Genomic DNA, 18,580 nt, shown 5'->3' with positions numbered 1-18,580 from the left:
ACCACCCCGCACGTCGCTGCTGACGAAGCTTTTTAGGGGGGTGAGGACACGGGCGGTTTTTCATTATCTTTGAGATTTGCTTTTTTGTGATTTGTGTGAGTGTTTTAGCTTGGGTTCTTTTTTGAGAAGTAGATTTGAAATGGACAGGTTTGTGAATCTGATGATGATTATACTGTGATGACTATATCAGACTAAAATCCGAGCAAAAGTGAAGCTCCACACTCGCTCAAGAATTATACAAACTTATATTTATCTGACAGACTACCTATCTTGAGTTTATGTATGCCGTGGGGGTCATGTAATGATGCTGGCTGAGGAGACGAACTTAGCTGCCTCGATAACATGACTGGTCTCTACTGGATATCATTGCTCTCTGTTGGTCCTCAACTATGTCTGGAGAGAAACCGAGATTTATTAGCTGTGCTTATTCTCGGCGTTGGATCGGGGGATGTGGGATGAAGCCGGGATGACTCCGTTCGCACCCGACGGAAGAATGCCGCCAGCTTGGGGGATAATGCCGCCAGCTTGGGGGATAATGCCGCCAACTTGGGGTGCTTACTCCTTACTGCGATACAAACTATCGATGAAGCTAGGCTAGATGTTATGTCGTGTGTATTTCCATCAATTAGCATTCATCGGATGGCTAAATATTTGGCTCTAAGTTGTATAGTAAAGCACTGTACTAGATAGAGAGTAATTGGAGGGCAGGATTGTTCCACAAATGTGTATTATTGCAAGGTATCATGCTTGTTAAACTTTTGGTTCCATAATCTTCGGGACATCGGCACGTTATTTTATCTTGTGGAACTTATTGAAGATGGCCTATGAAGACGGCCCCCTCATCAGCCCAACACGAAGCATCAGAAGACGCCACCCAAAAACGGTAAGAACTGTCGGCTGTGATTAGCTGTTTTCGGGACTCAAGATACAGTCCGTAGCCATTATGCGGCATCCAGTATCCGTATGTAGCAACCATTAGGCTATACGAGAATCATTGCAAAGAGACCTTGCATAGTGGTTGCCAGACTCTCCTCTAAACTCAAGCGCTGTTTGGTGCGAAAATAATAACCAGACTAAACTCCACCCCCGGCCTCTCTACTTCTCGTCAGCAATATAGTTCTTAGTTTCCAAACAACCTAAGTCAATAGACCTAAGAGAATGTCATAACCTTATTTCCCCTCAACCCAATTACAGACAAGCCTAATCAAGCTGCATGAGGGAATACCCGCGCTTGGCGGACGATCAGCATACAAATCCAGACGCTACGCACACAAGGCATCCTTGCTTTGTAGTCGTAGCGATAAGAAACAGAACTAGTAGTTACACTCCTAACAAGTCATTTGGCTCTATGAAAGTCGCAGTAGTGTTGTATCTCTTGCTCCAGTGTACGCACGTATTCAGCTCGCTCTTTCTACCTATTCTGGTACTCACTTGCCGGGGGTACCTGCATGTGGTTTAACCTAACTTACCCACCCTGTCCTGAACTGCTTCATCCTAGTGTATTGCTAAAAGATGCTAATCCGACATTGTTTAAGCGAAGCGTCTGTTTCTAGCAAAGCTATGTTTTGAAGGATTAGCTGGTATTTAGTTTGCTAATACTAGTGTACTGCAGTTGGTGAATGCAAATGAGAGATACCCAGAGTATAAGATCAGAGCTTCACCGCCGGCCCCCGCTATGCTATACCTGTACACTGCATTTGGAATATGCTTGACAGGGTTTAAATCTAAGTTTTTCTTGATATGTCTTTGTCTTACTGGTTAATTAACCAGTAAGCCTCGCGACCAGGTACGGAGTAGTGTCAGTGGGATACGAGTAGTATGCTGCAATCTCTTTAGCGAGAGCGGAGTACAGCAAGTAAGCAGCTGGACGATAACTCTTCCGTAGAATATCTCTCTCAGTCAACGTCATGGTACTCTAGCCGTTCGACTGGGACTATACGCAATAATTTCAGGACAGGTGGGATGTGTCTTTTGCTACATTTACTGTTTGGCGGACTACGAGGGTGGTGGAAAAGTTGAGCACCGCATAGAAGCTCTTTGCAAATCGAAAGTAGCTCTTTGTGTGGTAACTTGAGGATAGATTTTGGCAAGAGAGAAGTACGCTATATGAGACAAGTGGTATCATACATAGAGCCACTCGGAAAGAACATGACCGTATCCAAGTTCCCGCATGCGGTCTTCAATATGTCATCGACTGGCCATGTCAAATGTGCACGACCCCGGAAACACGAGCTCGACGTCGGACTCCGTTCACAGCCTAGATGGTCATGTCAGATAACGGCCTAGATGATCGTGTCAGACAGTATCCCAGATAGTATCCCAGATAATAGCCCGGATAATAGCCCAGATACGTAATAGCCTAGATATTACCCCAGATGGTTGTGCCAGCTCATTCACTATCTTCTCAAGTTCCTCGGTCCCTCGGCATATACTAAGTCAAGCGGTGTATCTACCAAAGTGATTGGCTAGGAGCCTTGCGATATACAACATATTACGTTCCATATCATCACTAGTGTCGTATAAGGACCTTGCCGATTCGGTTTATGGAGAGACAGCAGGATGTATATATAAGACAGGCTCGTCTCTGTTATTTTGGATTTCCCTTCAGAGTATCAAAGGCACAAATACAGTTACCGATAATCATGTATTCCAACACCGCTATTACCATCCTGATTGCCCTCGCTGGCATCGGATCCGTCGCTGCAGAGGGCATCAACTGCGAAGGCGCAGCTGGTTGCAGTTTTGCAGGCGGTGGGATTGCAAAGGAGCTCCAGGGATACATCAACAGCGGTTTGTTCTCCGTGATCCTCGTGCTGTTCTGTACTAATCAAGTGCTGCACAGCGAGCGACAGTACTTGGTTCAACAATGGACAGCAAATCGCCTGCGCCAACGGCATTTGTGCATTCTTCCAAGGAACTGGCGGAGGCTGGGGGAGCGACGCGAAGAGACTGGCCGCTGACAGTAAGTCATGTTCTCTTGTGTGATAAACTACCCATGTATATCTAGAGGACCTGAATTGTACTGGGCTTGCCGAGGTTGTATAGACAAGGTGCTAACAGATGGATCAGTCGTTAACCACGGGTGCAAAGTCTGTGGAAGTTCTCCCTTTTATTATCCTAACCCTAATGACATCTCGACTTATGGGGAGCTGACATTTAATGCTGTTGGAAATGACTGCGGAGTTTGTTTGTGCTCCAATCCGAGCTGCGGTGGTGGATAGAGGCTTGAAAATTTCGGAGCCGTTGAAAGGTCGTCTCTTGGATATTGTTAGGGCTTGAACTGATAGAGATGCGTACTTTGTGAAAAGTATGTACAAGTTAGCCAATTGGTGTATCAGAAGGACTGAGAATAAGCCTCATTTTCGTGGGTACAAGTGGACAGGCCTGAGTAGGAAGAAAGAGACGACTGGATGTGCAAATTTGATTCAATGCGCTCTTTAATTAGCTTTCGGTAGCTAGTTGTTGATCATCAATTTTATATATAATCATACCTGCTTGAAGCTACCTCCTGTCCAAAGAGTACCGTATATTTTGATGATAGCTGGGGAATATGTGTTTCAACCCGATGAAGTTATCACTAGAGATAATATTGAAATAATATGTATTGTTGTATAAGATTACTGTGAGTATCTAGCTTAGCTAATTCTGATTTAATAAGCCTAGTGTCTAAGTTATAACAATATAAAGGTTCGCGCAGTTACTTTCTGAAATGCATTTCGTTGAACTTCTTGTAAATAGTTTAAAAATCCAACAACGCTAGCAAAGCTCCCAGAAGGTGGTAAATCGTCTGTCCCCGGAGGTTGGAAAGTAAAGAATCCTATCCTAGTAAAATTCTGGTTATCCTTTGTTTCTAAAATGAGCCCAGACGGACCCGTTGACGTTGCTTCATCAAAACAACAGATCTGAAGACAGAACAGTCTGGAGCCTTTTATCTTAGAGGCCAGGCTCTCGTCCAAGAAATCAAGATGAGTTTCTGCACAATAAATATCAAGGAACTCTTGGTCCGAATCTAACAAAGATTTCATTCGGGGCTTGTCCAGCGTTTGTAGCGAGGTTTCCTGCAGCAATCCATTTACAGTCAGGGATCCTGATGTAAGGGTTCCGAACGGTGCTTGCTCGTATGTTGGCTTTACTTTGTAATCCATGAATGATAGCTTAGAACAAACAGTTGTCTGCAGATGATCAAACCAATCGACTTGTCCATCTAGACTGGCCCATGACCATGATGGCGCACGATAGTTTGTAGCATTCTCAGAATCGTTTTGAAGAAACGGCTGTGCGGAAGTCCACAACAATGCTAATGGAAGATGTGAGGCCCAGAGTCCAGCTATGTAAGAATCGCCCGACTGATTGGACCAATATTCCGCTATTCCTGAAATTGCGGGAAGTTTGTCTGCGCTGTGTGTGAGGTCTCGTTTTGTGTACTCTTCCACGATGTTCATCCAGTCTTTGCAAGTAAGCCCGGTATAACGAAGCTCATTAAACATGTCGGATAACGTATTTAACCGCTCAACATGACGTATTGGTAGAACAGACCCGTCCTCATCGTCAAATTCGCTGGCTTCTCGACACGTCCAGTGGAATTTGAAATCTGTAAATTGAAGCACTCGACGAGAAAGTAAATATTCTTGAAGGGTCCAGGAGCGGCAATCGATCGGCGCACGATAAACGGTTCTAGGACTAAGGAGGATAGATCCACGTTTCCCATTAGAACAAGAAAAAGGTAACTTAAAGCTAAGTTCCGAGGTCGATGGAAGAGATGCATCGTGAAGAAATCCTTGGCGGGAGTGACTGGCTCGAGCAGCAGAGATAGTAATGTAAGAGCTTGCATATATTTCAGGTATTTTCGCAACTTCCGTAGCGATTTCAATAGGTTCGTCTTGGCGGATACAGACGCAATCAATCCAAATGAAATGGAGCCCGAGGTCCCAAGTAAATTGAATTGCATCCCGAAGAGTCTTAGGGAAGGACGATGCTGATATCCCCCGAAGAAGCATTTCCTCAGAGGTGGCAGTTAATTTTAAGCTCTGTTCCCCTCCCCAGCAATAAGAAAGCGTCGAGTACCTGTAGCCATCAACATTGTTCTTGTCCAGGTCAGCTGTCTTCTCCACACGGACGACTATATCGACCCCATTGTATGTTGGCCTAAGTCTCAGCAACCTAGTTGGCAGGAAGGAAGGCGTTATGCTTGAGCACATTTGATGTGAATTGTCACAGGTCTGAAGGCGATGTTTCACCCAGGACAATGAATTAGCAGCCCGGTAGTCACGAAAGAGGGGTCGAGTGAGGATGGTATCTGCTGCGGGATCATCTCAATTTTTTCTAAGCTTCAATTGTTCAAATATATAGAAAAATTGGATATACACACCTGGATAAGCGCAAATAGAGTATGTTTGTAAGGACTGCTCTGGATGTGCGCCAATCCCAGGAAGTTCACCTATCACGCATGTCCACTTCGCGGAGGCTGACTCCCAGATTCCACGAAACCCGTTAAAGGTGAGCGTGCATACCCAATTCTCAGGAATAAATCTGGGATCGGAAAAACCTCCGTGTTCGCCGCGATATTTCCCAATAATACTGAATAGGCTGGACATCATCTTTTTAAAGAGCTCGCAACCATTCGAAGCACCACTGATTACGATTGAGCCTCGATATTTGACGACGGTACCTTCGGGAGAATCTGCGTCATTTAATCGTAAATTGATATCAACTTCTTGAATAGAACAGAAGTGACAAGAATGGGTGTTTTCCGTCGAGGGTGGCATTGCAGCAATCGTGTCAGTGGGAAGAAATGGCACTTGGTTGCATACATAACTGGCTTTAATTTGGGCAACAAAACGGCTCTCAGTTTCTGTTACGACCCAACCTCACGAGACCCCAGGTACATGCACATGTACGTGACCCGGAAAAAGTACAGACCGAACCACAATCAAAAGAAGATCGCCTTTAAAACAAATCTCTAATAGATCACTATTGCATCTATTATAAGCTTATATAAATATGAATAAAGCTTACAATAGTCTTTCAATTAATTACTGGTATGATGTCTTGAACGTGGTTTTTTTTTACTTATATATCTCGGCCTGATGCTTATGGCCACTTTGTTAGGACTCAGAGAAACAATTTTGGACTCCCAAACAACAGAAGAGCCTCTTAATGACTTGTCCCACTTGTTGTACAACTCTTGAAGATTCTCATACACGCTAGTAGTCTGGAAGAATATGACGGTATTCCTCTTTAGATCAGTGCCACAGTGAGCGGGCAGCCTGTTCAATCACATGGGCGACGACTCCCGGATTAGACACCGTAACTGCGTGCGAAGCGTCGACCTCGACAAAATGCGACCTTGCGCGATCAGCTTCGAACTTCTGTTCAGCTAGGGGAATTGCCAGGTCCTCGGTGGTAATGATTTGCCAGGTGGGCAGATTCTTCCATGCAGCGACCGTCGGCGCCTCAGTGAGGCACAGCCTATCCATTGGGCGCTGGGTGGCAAGTAGTAAGGCCGCCTCGCTCTCAGACACGTCCGCGGCGACTTGACTGTGGAATTTCTCAGCCTGGTAGAGGAGGTATGCGGCGCTGGTCCCGTCAGGGAGTGTGTACTGGACCACGTCTGTAGACGTAAGGAATGAGCTTCCTGGAAACCGCTCAATTAACACGCTTGGCGCTTCCCCGGCCTCGGGCAGAATTGAACCTGCGTACACAAGTGCCCTGACCTTTTCGTCCCCTCCGGCCTGAGTGATGACGGCGCCTCCATAAGAATGGGCCACGAGGATCACCGGCCCATCAATCCTGTCCAACATGCTCTGCAGAAACGCGGCGTCCACATGTACTCCCCGGAGCGGATTGCCGAACACGATTACTGGATAACCAGCCCGCTGTAGCTGCTGAACGACCCCTTTCCAGATTGAACCATCTTCGAATGCTCCGTGAACAAGCACAACTGTAGGTTTGGGAACATCGAACGCCATTATGACTTGCTCCTGATAGATTACACAACAGGGTTAGCAATATACTTGTGAAGCTATGCTGTAAACACGGATAAGGGTAAGTCAGGTAGAATTCAGTAAGCAGCTGGATTGGTCGTAGTGGTACGAACCTATGCCGAGACGCTTTCAGAAGGACTTCTTTCTTCTGGCGGGATGTGACTGTCTGTAATCGCGGCAAGTTGTGGTTGATTCTAGGATTGTCACGGCTCTGCTTTTAACAAATAATTCCCTGTGTGCGGATCACATTACAGTAACATGGCTCAACTTTGCCGAGTCGATTTCTAATACACTCTTGTCAGCGGAATGGAATCAAGATGTTCAGCTATGTTGTCACCATGGGTTGCAGGTGTGGCTTTATTGGTCATTTGGCCAATGATCTGCAGTGTTCGCATACGCCGTTGCTCCTTTTGAGATAGGTGTTTGTTTTGAGGATCACTGTCAAGCCTCAGATGGGCTAAAGTCTTACCAGCGACAACCCTACTGGAGAGGCTTGAAATTGGATGCTTAAGCTGGTGATACTAAAAGCACATAGGGTGGTTACTAAGCAGCAGAGCACTACAAGAGGAAGTATCTAGACATCCCGAAAGAGTAAAATCTACCATAATGCTATCAACTTTACTTATTCATCTATTTGTCTACTTTTACAAATCACCAACCCCCCGCAACTTAATATATTTACTATCTGCAAAAGTAGAAATATTCTCACGCCATGCATTTTGCAAGATAGGGGATTTACTCGTCTCAACCTGGCACTCGATTAAGTCATTTGCTACTTTCCTTAGGTATTTTGTGGGCGGACATTTGACGCGGTCTGGTACCAAGGCCGACGTAGTGGCGCAGCGCGAGCACATCAACGACCTCAAAACTAATTGCAATGATGCTCTCACCCCTCAGCAAACTGCCGTCCAATGCAAAGGACCCGATATCGCAGCATTACTTAGTAAGCGAGGCACTCCAGGCGAACCCAGGGAATATTCTGGGCCGGGTTAAAAATGTATCTTGACAGCGTGGCGAGTTATTGTAATGATGTTACAAATGAGAAATGGCTGGGTCGACTGTCTGGTGTAGATGTATATGAACTAGAGAACTCATATGCAATGGTTGCTGCATTGAGCGAAACCAACCTTGGCCGTTCCTCAATGAATCTACAGTAATTTAGATGGTCATATAGTGCTTGATTACAGCCTTACATCTTTATAATCGCATCACAGCATCCGACTTTGGTTACCCAATTAAGAAGACATTCGTTAGATGGATCGATATTATATGGATATTAGGCGCTCATTTGCAAAATTTCCCATTTCGGAATGTGTAAGTGGATATGGGGTCTGTGCAAGTTCATCGACATTAGTCAGAATATTGGATTCAAGTTCGTAACAAGTAACCTCCTATTGGGTCTCTGTTCTCACTAGAAACAAAAGTTCAACCCGAGCCATGGCCCTGGAATCCTCCTTTCCGGACGTTGAACTTATTAAAGGCTCGTACCTGACAGAGGAGGGCCTATGTGATGCTTTTGTCAATCAAGACTTTGCATATCTTAATATCAATAGTTTTAGTGTTGGCAAGCTATTTAAGTTAATGATTACCAATCCCCAAACTCACTTACCACCACAGGCAAACCTTCAATAAGTACTTATATGGCACATGGCACCTTTTGAATTCTGGATCAAGACCAATATCCTGGACGCCATTCGACCTGAAACATCTTCCAGTGCCATCCTTTCCTTCAGTATATTATCATGGATAAACGATTTTACGCCATTATTGTGGGCATTGGCCCAGGAATCGGTTCTGCCCTGGCGTTTCAGTTCGCCAAATTCTACCCGGTGGTTCTCATCAGCCGCAACTCTTCGAGTTATGAGTCCATTGTGACTGACATTAAAGCCAATGGCGGCCACGCCATGGGCATCACTGCCGATGCCTCCGATCCTAATTCTATGGATGCTGCTTTTGGGCGTATAGAAAGAGATATGCATGGTGCGAACCTTGCTTTGGCGGCGTATAATGCGAGAGGCCCATTTGCTCGTAAGCCTTTTCTCGAACTCAAAGTCGAAGATCTTCAAGCAAACATAGCGGCCGAAGCGTAAGCCATTTTCCAATCACTACATCGACTAAGTTAGCAGAATCTGAAAGACAACGACCCCCTTACCTGAGATATTTTATTAATTTGGCATATAACAGAGGTGGGCTTTTTTATTTCGCTCAAAAGGCCATTCCGCTGCTTCTTACTTCCGTCCAGTCATCTCCTTTCCCTCCTTCACTCCTCGTAACTGGTGCGACCGCTTCGCTCCGGGGATCGGCCTTTTTCAGCACAGTCGTAGCCGGCAAGTTCGCTCAGCGAGCTGTGACTCAGTCCCTTGCTCGAGAATTCGGCCCCCAGGGAGTCCACGTTGCATTGGCAGTCATCGATGGTGGTATTGACGTGCCTTGGGCTAAGCATATCGTCATCAACGGCGGGGTAGAAGACGGGAAGCTGAAGCCTGACGCGGTAAGATTGCTACTTCTTTACAATAGATGGATTTCCTGAAGCACAGTTTGACCTAACATTAAACCATGTGTAGATTGCCAGCAGTCTCTGGCATTTACATACGCAACACAGATCTTCGTGGACTTTGGAGCTAGATTTGCGTCCTTACGTAGAAAAGTTCTAAAAGAAGCTTTATTGCTATGGAACTGGGCTAAAAAGAAGTACATGTATATATCTCATATAGTATCTCCTAGTTTGAACTAAGACTAACACAATCAGCATACAGATTTCGCCTATTAGACGGTGAAATTACACCTTAAACGATTGATCATCCCTGGGCCCCTGTTCCGTCAAAAACCAAAACTCTTGCATTCTCAAAGGACACCTGGCTGGCGATTGTAGATGTCTAATACTAATTTTTGCAGCAAATCCGCTGTTATATACAGTGCCATTTATATCCCATAGCAGCAAAAGCCGACAACCTTATGTCAAGAGACGTATTACGGATTAGTGATCAAGTGTTAGTACCTTGGTAGCGAAGGCAAGTAACATGAGGGCCAACATGCAGTCCCAGTGAAAAGATTAGAAATCCAAAAATATAAATTGAATCCTGTACGCAATATGGAATGACGAATCATTACTAACTAGTCTTTGTTTTTAGTATTCAGAGGGTCTTTTGGGAAATATCATAATCTAGCCTGGGGGAGCTACGTTAGCTTGACTTGTACAGTATGAAGCAAGTTTATGCTATGGGTTATAATGTTGCATTTCAGAACGGCAGTAACTACTGTGTAAATCTATTTCAAGTAGTGATGAACTTTTGTTAGGCTCCTAAACCAATAGTTACTAAACCAGAGAGAGAGATATGTAAGAAATTATTAATCTATCCCAAGTTATAGCATGGTGCATCGGAACCGTATTGTTTTATTATATATTGCTATCCATTATGTATTATTTGTTGTGGAAATTGTACTGCCTCATAACCATGCTTCAAGCAAGGAAAACTACCAAGACAGCCCTGAAAAATAATTTATTCAAGTTTCCGCATCACTTACCTCTAGTCTACGACGTCTCAGGTATTTAAGCGTTGCAAAAATCTTATTAGTGTTCATTTACCAACCTCTTTGCATTAAAATGTCACCAACTTCGCCGTTCAAGGCTTTTTTCGAGGCGCACACGCCTGACTACCGCCCATATGAGGAATTCTACAAAACTCTTCATGCTAACCCCGAGGTATCCTGGAGAGAAGTAGAGACGTCAGAAGCGATAGCGAACAGATTGAGCCAGATTTCTCCCGATCTTCAGATTACTAGGGGTATTGCGGGAACTGGTCTGATTGCTGTTCTGCACAACGGGCTAGGCCGAACGGTTCTACTTCGCGCCGATATGGATGCTCTCCCTGTGGAAGAGCTGACAGGACTGGAATATGCGTCTAAGAAGCGTGTAGAGGACGCTGATGGTTCAATGCAACCGGTGATGCACGCTTGTGGCCATGATATGCACGTCACTGCGCTCCTGGCGGCTACTGAGACTCTCATTCTTGGACGGACGCAGTGGTCAGGGACTCTGGTATGCCTCTTTCAACCAGCAGAGGAGTCTGGAAACGGAGCTAGGCGCATGATCGAGGATGGACTCTATGATAAACACGGCTGCCCGATTCCTGATATCCTATTGGGACAGCACGTCTCGCCTCGAAAATCTGGACACACAGACACTCGCCCTGGGCCGCTTATGGCAGGCGTTGATGAGATGAAGATTATCGTGTATGGGCGCGGTGGCCATGCTAGCATGCCGCACATGTCAGTCGATCCGATCGTGCTTGCTAGCCACATTGTGGTGCGGCTGCAGACCATTGTCAGTCGAGAGGTTATTCCAGGCAGTTTGGCCGTGGTGACCGTTGCATCATTGCACAGCGGAAAGGCTATCAATGTCATCAGTGATCATGCGACCATTGAGTTGAGCATCCGCAGTGTTGATTCCGAAGCCCGTGACTCCATAATTGGTGCCATCAAACGCATTGTCGTGGCTGAGTGTAATGCTTCAGATAGTCCGTGTGACCCGGTATTCGAAGTCGTCTCATCAATCCCGGCAATGTATAACGACCCAAATACTACACATACAATCAATCGCAGCTTTTCTGCGCATTTTGGTCATCAGAATCACAATCCGTCTTGCGAGATCGTTCCGGCCTCTGAAGACTTCAGTCACTTAGCAACAGCTGTTGGCAAACCCTATTGTTTTTGGTTCTTTGGAGGTCACGATACTTCCGACTGGGAAGAAAGAGCCAAGGCAAATCGTCTCGATGCGGTGCCTTCCCTCCACAGCGCCTTGTTTGCCCCAGCAATACAGCCAACCTTATCCATTGGAGCTGAAGCTCTTGTAGTGGCGGCCATGACCATGTTTTCCGATTACGCAAATGGATCCGATGGCCAGGGAGTTGTATAGCTTTGATTCTCGAACTACTTTCCCTATTTTCACTTCATATATATTTCATTGTTCATTAGTCTGTAGTGACTGGAGGTGTATCCATTTCTTTGCAATGTCCTATTACCGCGAAGCTTTATATACGTCTTTCTCACAGCTATGTCTGAGTGTCCAAGAGTCGACTTCTACAGAATCATGGATGGAGGCTTCGTCATCGACTGAGCTTTTTAAACTACATGTACTTTTATATTGTAAATATATAGTTTTAATTTGATATAGGTTTTAACATAAGTTAAAAAACTAAGGTTAGTGTGCTTATAATAGGACTGTGTTCTATGTCATAACCCATCATCCGGTCACGCACCCATTTATTTTGATCGGTACATAATATACGGTGTACTCGGTAACTGTCTCAAAATATTTATTGGGCATTCCATGCAATTGCCACAGAAACAGCGTGACTGCTTGCGAAGACAGTGCCTTGATCTTGTCCGCTTGGAGTTGCAGCTGCATAAAACTTGGCCGATCCCTGGTAAGTCAAGTGGGTGCCATCGTAGCCAAAGCTGCTGGCACTAGAGACAGAGCTGCTGCAGCTTAAAGAAGAGTCGCTCAGAATAGCGCACTTTCCCTTGCTTGAGCTGAGTGTAAAGGTAGAACCGTTCGGAGTGGCAGTGTATGTGGCAGGAGTACCGCCAGCGCGATACCAGGCTCCGCTGCTAACGAGAAAGCCGTCGCTCGTTGTGCTGGAGGTATCGATGTATAGGAATCCTTTACCTGACAAGACTCCTCCCGGTGGAGGGGTGGAACCTCCGCTAGAGCTTTTAGTGCTTGAAGCTGCCTTGGAAGTTGTCTTGAGAGTCGTTGTAGGCGCAGGGCTACCGGACTTTGGTAGATATTTGATGCCCGTCTTGGGGCAAGTAGACCCAGAGCCAACGGGGTCAACAGGAGTAAATGTGCCGGTTTGAACAGATCCACGGACGTTAAACTGATACCACAGCTCATTGAGCTCGCCATTGTCGCAGTTGATGATGACGTTGTGACCGTGGTGTGCAGTGAGAGCAGCCTGGATAGCAGCCAAGGTGTATGTGGCAGTTTTTGAAGGAACAATACCGGCTGCAGCAAGCCAGTCATACGAGGGAAGGCTCTGGAACAAGCTCACTGTTCGCGTAAAGAAGTCCCCAACTTCCTGGGTTGGCTGATAGTTGGTATAGCAATCCGGATCAAGCGTGCTGATGCATGTAGCGTGCTTGCCAAATTCGTGCTCCCAAAAGCTCTCATCGTTGCCACTGATATCTTTCCAATATGTTTGCATAAATGAAAGTGTAGAAGGCGCTGATTTTGCTAGAATTGCTGAGATATTGGTATACGCTCTTGATGAGTCGCAGTTCTGCTGAAAGGTTCCATCGCAGTTATCAGGCCTAATTGAACGGTTAGTGAAACAGCCAACGGGCGAATCAATCGTGCTAAAATAACTTGGAGGCGTCTTACCATAGGCCGTGGACAGTCCATGAGTTGCTAGGGCCCGTGGATGGGTTGGTGTCCCAAAATTGTGTCTGAAGAAGCTGGCCACCTGGATAGTTGAAGCAGCAAGTGTTGCTGACCGCGGTGGTATTCTGGCAACTCAGCGGCAAATTAGATGCGCATGTTACAGAGGCTGCCGACGCAGATCCGGCGGCCCACGCGGCCCCAAAGACGAGATTTCTCAACGCCATTTTGACTCAGAATATATAACAGTATGAGTTTGACAAGAAGCAGTTTTGCTCAACCTGAGATATTTCTCAACATCAGCAGCATTACCCCTCTTATATATCTCGTAGAGCTGAAACGCTTTCTGAGACTGCACTGACTAGTATTCAATGCTGATTGCTGCATTGCGACACCGACGACCTGCCAAAAGTTCAGCGGCCGTTCTCCATACGTTAGCATTTCGAGCTTCCGCATCCAGGCTAGCCAGAGCGATCATAATGAAAATTTAGCTGGTCTGTTTCCCTATCGTTTGGCTCAGGTCTTTGATTCGACCACTAATCTAAGCATATCATTCAATGCCCGTGGCTCATTGGCTGGACGTGGCTGCAGCCGATTTAAAAAGTACCGATAATGTCCGGAGCAGGCGCCTAAAAGAGCATCTCGAAGAGCAGTTGTATTGGAGAGCTAGAGCGTTATAGTAAAGTGTGTAGCATCTCAAGTGAAGTAGAAACGAGTGATTTTGTACGCGGCTATCGAGAGGAATTTCTGTAAATGCTATGAAACGAAATGGGCTTGTAATTGTTAATTAGCTGTATTCGCATCTTCAAAGTGCGCCAAGTTGTTAGTCGTAATTATAAGCTTGATCTACGGACACATGCACGATACATACTATTTTAGATCAAAGCGATTTGCATAGGATGCAAATACTGATTTAATTATTAACCCATGTACCCCGAAGTAATTATATGACTGTTCATTACCATGGTAGCGTGAGCGACATCGCATTCCTGTCCTGAGAAATTATATCTCTATTGTTAATGAACCATTGAGGTTCTAGACCTCCAAGATGTCCGAAACATAGGCGGCAGCAGCATAGTCTTCGTTTTCTGGTGGGACATTGCTGGGTGGATATCCGCGTAGTGTGGGAGTCACAACGGTGTATTTCTTTGCGAATTCTTGGACTTGAAAAGTGTTCTAGGCCGCCTCTCTGTCTGGGAAACCGTGTTGTAAAACCAGGAGAGGTCCAGAGCCGTATGACCAGTAATGAATCCTCACGCCATCGTTGTCAACGACACTTTCATGGCCGTGTATGCGCTCGTTTGCAACTGAAGCAATATTAGTACTCCATAATGCTATATGAACTTGCTACCGGTTATCAACTCCAAAAAGCATGCTCACTTTACTAATTTATAGAAAGCAATTGGCGTTTTATTGCGAAACTCCAAAAACTCATGTATTGTAGCTAACAGTTCACGGCAATTTGCCTATTCCCTTACTCTCATAAAATCATTGTTTTCCATTACTCATATAATCTACAACTATACGCTCTACTACTTGCTACAATACAATCGAGCTCATGTATTTACACACCGACGCAAATGTAATCGCCTAGCCACAGAGTCGTGCAGGTGGAACCGACGCCTGGATTCCACTTCTCAATGTTGGCAGCCGTCGTTTTTTGGCTAGTAGCAATAGTGGCGCATGAGTCGCCAGACTTGACGAGGTAGAACTTCTTACAGTTGTTCACCATTCCCGTCTCAAAGGGCGTTGGCGTGGTAATGCCGTTGCCCGACGAGGTTGTTGAAGTCTTCTTGGTGGTCGTGGTCGTAGTCTTCGGCGGCGTGTAGCCGATGGCATCGACACAGACGTAATAGCCGACGTCAAGGGTCGCGCAGGACGAGCCGACAGCAGGATTCCAGGAGTAAAAGGTTGCGAGGGGGACGTTGTAGGTTGTGGCGATGACGGCACAGGAGTCGCCGGACTGGACAAGATAGAACTTGTTGCAACTGGTGGTCATGCCGGTCTGGATGGGCGTGGGCGTACTGATGCCGTTGCCGGTGGTTTTGGTCGACGTGGTGGTGGTTACTTTGGAGGCGCCGGGGACGCCGACACAGTAGTAGTAGCCGGCGATGATGTTTGTACAGCCTGTAGAATGTGTTAGCAACTCGGTGTCTTACTCTTCTTTTTTTCATCTTGGCGAGCACAGTTATTTAGAACATAGAATGGGACATACCTGTGTTAACTGATGGGTTCCAGGTAATGAATTGGCTCATACTGATGCCAAACTCGCTTTCAATAGCAGGGCACGAGTCGCCAGGCTGAACTAAGTAAAACTTGTTACAATTGGCGGCGGTGCCCGTCTGCTGCGGCTGGTCTGAAGTCGTTGATGACGACGTGGTCGACACACGCGTGGAGGTGACGAGAGTGGAGGAGGTCTTGGCCGGCAGAGCCGAAGACGAAGAGCTCGTGCTCGACTGAGACGAGGAGCTCGGGGGCGGCGCAGATGAAACTGTGCCGACCACGCAATAGTTCTGACCGGCCACGAGGTTGGGGCAGGAGACGCCTGGGTTAAGAGACTCAAAAGTCTGCTCGGTCAAGCCCCATTCAGAAGCAAAGGAGTCACAGGTATCTCCAGAACTGGCGGCGGTTGCAAAGCTACAAGTGACCTGTTGACGGGGGGCCAGTATCATGGCCCGAGTCAGGTGTAGCTGAGAGAGGAGGAGGAGGCCAGCCTTGAGGGGAGTTGGCGCCATCATGATTGCTGATGCTTGTCCAAGGACAGATGACGATGGAGAGCAACTCAGAAGTTACCAGAGTGATGCTGAAGACGACTGTTGAGAAGAGGATGCAGTGCCTTGTCTTATCGAGAGAAAAGGGCATGACAGACGGCCCTTTTGTACCCAGAGCGCACCTGGAGAGTCTTGGCACGGTTGAGGCTGGAAGTTGCATCCATCGCAGCACGCAGTATACTATGTCATGCCATGATTCCTATAGCATGGAGTATATGCCGCACGCGGATTAGAGGTCCGTGGAGATAGAAAGAAGTTGCGACAGTCCGAAGAGATGTGCTGAGGTCTCGTCGGGCCTAGAGCGTGAAGCACTCCACGATAGAACCTTTCTCCTGAGTCAAGCAACGGAGATGTCCATCCTGTTGGCCACATCTGCTATCAAATCCACATTCAGCTGCTGTTGGTCAGGCAAGAAAACCAAAAGTCTTCAACGTTACATACCACACTCGGGTTCTTGCTACGGCTCTCCTGCCACTTGTGGTAAGTAAAGGTCGCCACCAGAGCCGTCTTTCTCTTCATATGGGTCAATGAACTCACTGGAAACGGCAAACTTACATCGTATGTTTGTATAGTGCAGAGTTGTTGGGTCCAACTTCGGTGGAAAGAAAGAACATGGGGGAACCAACAGACGTTGGATGGTCTGTAAATAGCAATCTATACAATATCGACCGAGTTGTCTTCCTAGCAGGGGTGTTAGAGTAAAGTAAAAAGGCGCAAAGCTTGTTTATGTTCTCCCGCGGACTTCACTGCTTTCTCATTCGTCCAGGCTATTCTACCGAATACAGCCGTGTTTTGTACAAATATACAGTTGCGATGATGTAGCGCGGTCGATATCAATAGAGTTAATGTAACTGCTCTGCTAGATTGACTGGTAAATACTGCGTGGATTGCCTTCTCTTTTGACTTGCTTTAACCGGTATAAAGCTATGGGGTTGGAGGAGAATATCTGTGGGAAGCTAATTAGCGGATCTGGTTTGCAATTAGACCGACCAGTGGGGGACCAAAGTCCCGGAGGATCAAGAGGGTATCAGACAGGGGTGAACCAACAACATAAAACGGTTCCTGCGTGCCGTGCCGTCTTTCCCGGAAAATCGTGCCTTTCACACAGAGTATTGGTGCAGCTGAAGGCCCCCAGAGAAGGATCTTTTGTACGTGTACTACTTTGTATTCTGTAGTTGGAACTAACTGCCGCCGCTGACTCGAACGACACGGCCATCTCGACATCACCACCCGCACCGCCATGGGTGTTGCTTTCTTCTTCCTTATTCTCTTCCCCATGGTCTTCCCCCTCAAACTCAGCATTCTCTTCTTTTCGCTCTTTTCTTACCCTTGGGCAATCAGCTAATCAGTGCGGGCTACCCGCCATTTCGTTCATTCTATACCCTTCAACCTCAAGCGTTCTCATCATCCATCATGGGCGCTTCCAGCCACGTTCGCTTCGCCTTCGCCGCGCTGTTGGCCAGCTTGATGACTGCAATGGGTGCCAAGAGCACTTCTCCCACCCTTCCTGCTACTCTTGAAGTGGACTTGCTATTCCCTCGCAATGAGACTTACGCTCCGAGCTGGCTGATGCCTGTGGTCTTTGCAGTTCAGAACTCATCTCTGGCTGTCCCGCTGGGCGTTTCAATCCAGTGGCGCATGTGGGAGGGCAACAACATGGGGTCGCCCGGATCTATCGGCCTTGGTGGTTTTGATGTGGCCGGCGATGTGACTACGGCGAGATCCACGCCCAAGAACCCGTATCTGATCAGCGATGCTGTCAACACCATTTCTTACCCAGAGGGCGTCTGGACTCTCGCCTGGTACGTGCAGTACAACGGTTGCAACGGGCTAACGCCACAGCCAACGCATAGCGAAAACTTCACCACCGTCTTCACCGTCAGCAAGTCTGGAAAGGCAATCGATCTTGAGGCGGCTACATCCTCTGATGTTTGTGGCACCGCACAGGCTCAAGCATTCAACATAACCTCTCCCGGGGAATGTGATGATTTTGGTCCCAGCCCAACCACCAACCCATGTGCGGCGACAATCGACTCTGCAGCTGCATCCAGTCTATCCGCCTGGGCTAGAGACACAGGCGCTATCTGCTCCTCTTACAGTTCTAATCTCACCTGCCTGGATCCGCGCCCGCCTCCCGGTCAACCTTCAGCAGCCGATCCTCGCGTGGTAGCGGCGTCGATATTGCTCACGCTGCTGGCTGCATTGGGTGCCCTGGTCCATCTTGCATGAGGTAGATGCATGCGCTCTACATGGTTGATTGAAAGACGGGCACGGGTCTTTTTCTTTCTTTTATAAGTAGCAATTAGCTGGCCTTTGATGATGATATATTTTAACACTCCTCCTCCTCATCTTCATCTTCTTCCTCTCCTTGTATTGAAATTATGGCAACATACATGTGATATACAAGATGAAGCTGTTCAATCTTTGGTATTATTTACTCGTATTGC

The 18,580-nt window shown here is 46.8% G+C and overlaps 8 protein-coding genes across 8 annotated transcripts; 4 read left to right on the top strand and 4 right to left on the bottom strand.

The window, feature by feature from the left end:
• Positions 1 to 2,642: 2,642 nt before the first annotated feature.
• Positions 2,643 to 3,221, top strand: V8C40DRAFT_266917 (killer toxin; the record flags this gene model as incomplete). Its single annotated transcript, XM_083219806.1, has 3 exons — positions 2,643 to 2,790; positions 2,843 to 2,962; positions 3,070 to 3,221. The coding sequence occupies 3 exons, from the start codon at positions 2,643 to 2,645 to the stop codon at positions 3,219 to 3,221; spliced, it is 420 nt and encodes a 139-aa protein (XP_083072076.1).
• Positions 3,222 to 3,610: 389 nt separating this feature from the next.
• On the bottom strand, positions 3,611 to 5,808 carry V8C40DRAFT_247964 (heterokaryon incompatibility domain-containing protein). Its single transcript, XM_083216440.1, has 2 exons — positions 5,369 to 5,808; positions 3,611 to 5,311 (listed from the first exon to the last, which is right to left on the bottom strand). Exons 1-2 carry the CDS (start codon positions 5,763 to 5,765, stop codon positions 3,672 to 3,674), a joined length of 2,037 nt encoding a protein of 678 aa, XP_083072075.1. The 5' UTR covers positions 5,766 to 5,808; the 3' UTR covers positions 3,611 to 3,671.
• A 434-nt stretch (positions 5,809 to 6,242) lies between these two features.
• Positions 6,243 to 6,968, bottom strand: V8C40DRAFT_266916 (alpha/beta hydrolase; the record flags this gene model as incomplete). Its single annotated transcript, XM_083219805.1, has 1 exon — positions 6,243 to 6,968. One exon carries the CDS (start codon positions 6,966 to 6,968, stop codon positions 6,243 to 6,245), a length of 726 nt encoding a protein of 241 aa, XP_083072074.1.
• Positions 6,969 to 8,480: 1,512 nt separating this feature from the next.
• On the top strand, positions 8,481 to 9,700 carry V8C40DRAFT_280100 (uncharacterized protein). Its single transcript, XM_083221343.1, has 3 exons — positions 8,481 to 9,069; positions 9,168 to 9,474; positions 9,548 to 9,700. Exons 1-3 carry the CDS (start codon positions 8,726 to 8,728, stop codon positions 9,635 to 9,637), a joined length of 741 nt encoding a protein of 246 aa, XP_083072073.1. The 5' UTR covers positions 8,481 to 8,725; the 3' UTR covers positions 9,638 to 9,700.
• Positions 9,701 to 10,587: 887 nt separating this feature from the next.
• V8C40DRAFT_275433 (uncharacterized protein) lies at positions 10,588 to 11,898 on the top strand (the record flags this gene model as incomplete). The annotated part of the gene is made up of 1 exon (XM_083220710.1): positions 10,588 to 11,898. The coding sequence occupies one exon, from the start codon at positions 10,588 to 10,590 to the stop codon at positions 11,896 to 11,898; it is 1,311 nt and encodes a 436-aa protein (XP_083072072.1).
• A 221-nt stretch (positions 11,899 to 12,119) lies between these two features.
• V8C40DRAFT_247962 (T2 family ribonuclease) lies at positions 12,120 to 13,735 on the bottom strand. The gene is made up of 2 exons (XM_083216439.1): positions 13,366 to 13,735; positions 12,120 to 13,295 (listed from the first exon to the last, which is right to left on the bottom strand). Exons 1-2 carry the CDS (start codon positions 13,587 to 13,589, stop codon positions 12,299 to 12,301), a joined length of 1,221 nt encoding a protein of 406 aa, XP_083072071.1. The 5' UTR covers positions 13,590 to 13,735; the 3' UTR covers positions 12,120 to 12,298.
• Positions 13,736 to 14,538: 803 nt separating this feature from the next.
• V8C40DRAFT_266912 (LysM peptidoglycan-binding domain-containing protein) lies at positions 14,539 to 16,097 on the bottom strand (the record flags this gene model as incomplete). The annotated part of the gene is made up of 3 exons (XM_083219804.1): positions 14,539 to 14,669; positions 14,935 to 15,489; positions 15,578 to 16,097. The coding sequence occupies 3 exons, from the start codon at positions 16,095 to 16,097 to the stop codon at positions 14,539 to 14,541; spliced, it is 1,206 nt and encodes a 401-aa protein (XP_083072070.1).
• Positions 16,098 to 17,356: 1,259 nt separating this feature from the next.
• V8C40DRAFT_247958 (uncharacterized protein) lies at positions 17,357 to 18,561 on the top strand. The gene has a single exon (XM_083216438.1). The coding sequence runs from the start codon at positions 17,547 to 17,549 to the stop codon at positions 18,360 to 18,362; it is 816 nt and encodes a 271-aa protein (XP_083072069.1). The 5' UTR covers positions 17,357 to 17,546; the 3' UTR covers positions 18,363 to 18,561.
• Positions 18,562 to 18,580: the final 19 nt, after the last annotated feature.

This window comes from Trichoderma camerunense (genome assembly GCF_050948025.1).
Source record: "Trichoderma camerunense strain CBS 138272 chromosome Unknown V8C40scaffold_11, whole genome shotgun sequence".
NCBI classification, from domain to species: Eukaryota; Fungi; Ascomycota; class Sordariomycetes; order Hypocreales; family Hypocreaceae; genus Trichoderma; species Trichoderma camerunense.
This window is presented reverse-complemented; position numbering and strand designations above follow the sequence as displayed.

Excerpts from the sequence above, each read along its gene's own strand:
- V8C40DRAFT_247964 (XM_083216440.1), bottom strand. The coding sequence starts at position 5,765 with ATGCCACCCTCGACGGAAAACACCCATTCTTGTCACTTCTGTTCTATT. Across the intron at positions 5,312-5,368 it reads CTCTATTTGCGCTTATCCAG|ATGATCCCGCAGCAGATACC; the intron begins GTGTGTATATCC and ends GAAAAAATTGAG.
- V8C40DRAFT_247958 (XM_083216438.1), top strand. The coding sequence starts at position 17,547 with ATGGGCGCTTCCAGCCACGTTCGCTTCGCCTTCGCCGCGCTGTTGGCC.
- V8C40DRAFT_247962 (XM_083216439.1), bottom strand. The coding sequence starts at position 13,589 with ATGGCGTTGAGAAATCTCGTCTTTGGGGCCGCGTGGGCCGCCGGATCT. Across the intron at positions 13,296-13,365 it reads TGGACTGTCCACGGCCTATG|GCCTGATAACTGCGATGGAA; the intron begins GTAAGACGCCTC and ends CCGTTCAATTAG.
- V8C40DRAFT_280100 (XM_083221343.1), top strand. The coding sequence starts at position 8,726 with ATGGATAAACGATTTTACGCCATTATTGTGGGCATTGGCCCAGGAATC. Across the intron at positions 9,070-9,167 it reads GCAAACATAGCGGCCGAAGC|AGGTGGGCTTTTTTATTTCG; the intron begins GTAAGCCATTTT and ends GGCATATAACAG. Across the intron at positions 9,475-9,547 it reads GGAAGCTGAAGCCTGACGCG|ATTGCCAGCAGTCTCTGGCA; the intron begins GTAAGATTGCTA and ends AACCATGTGTAG.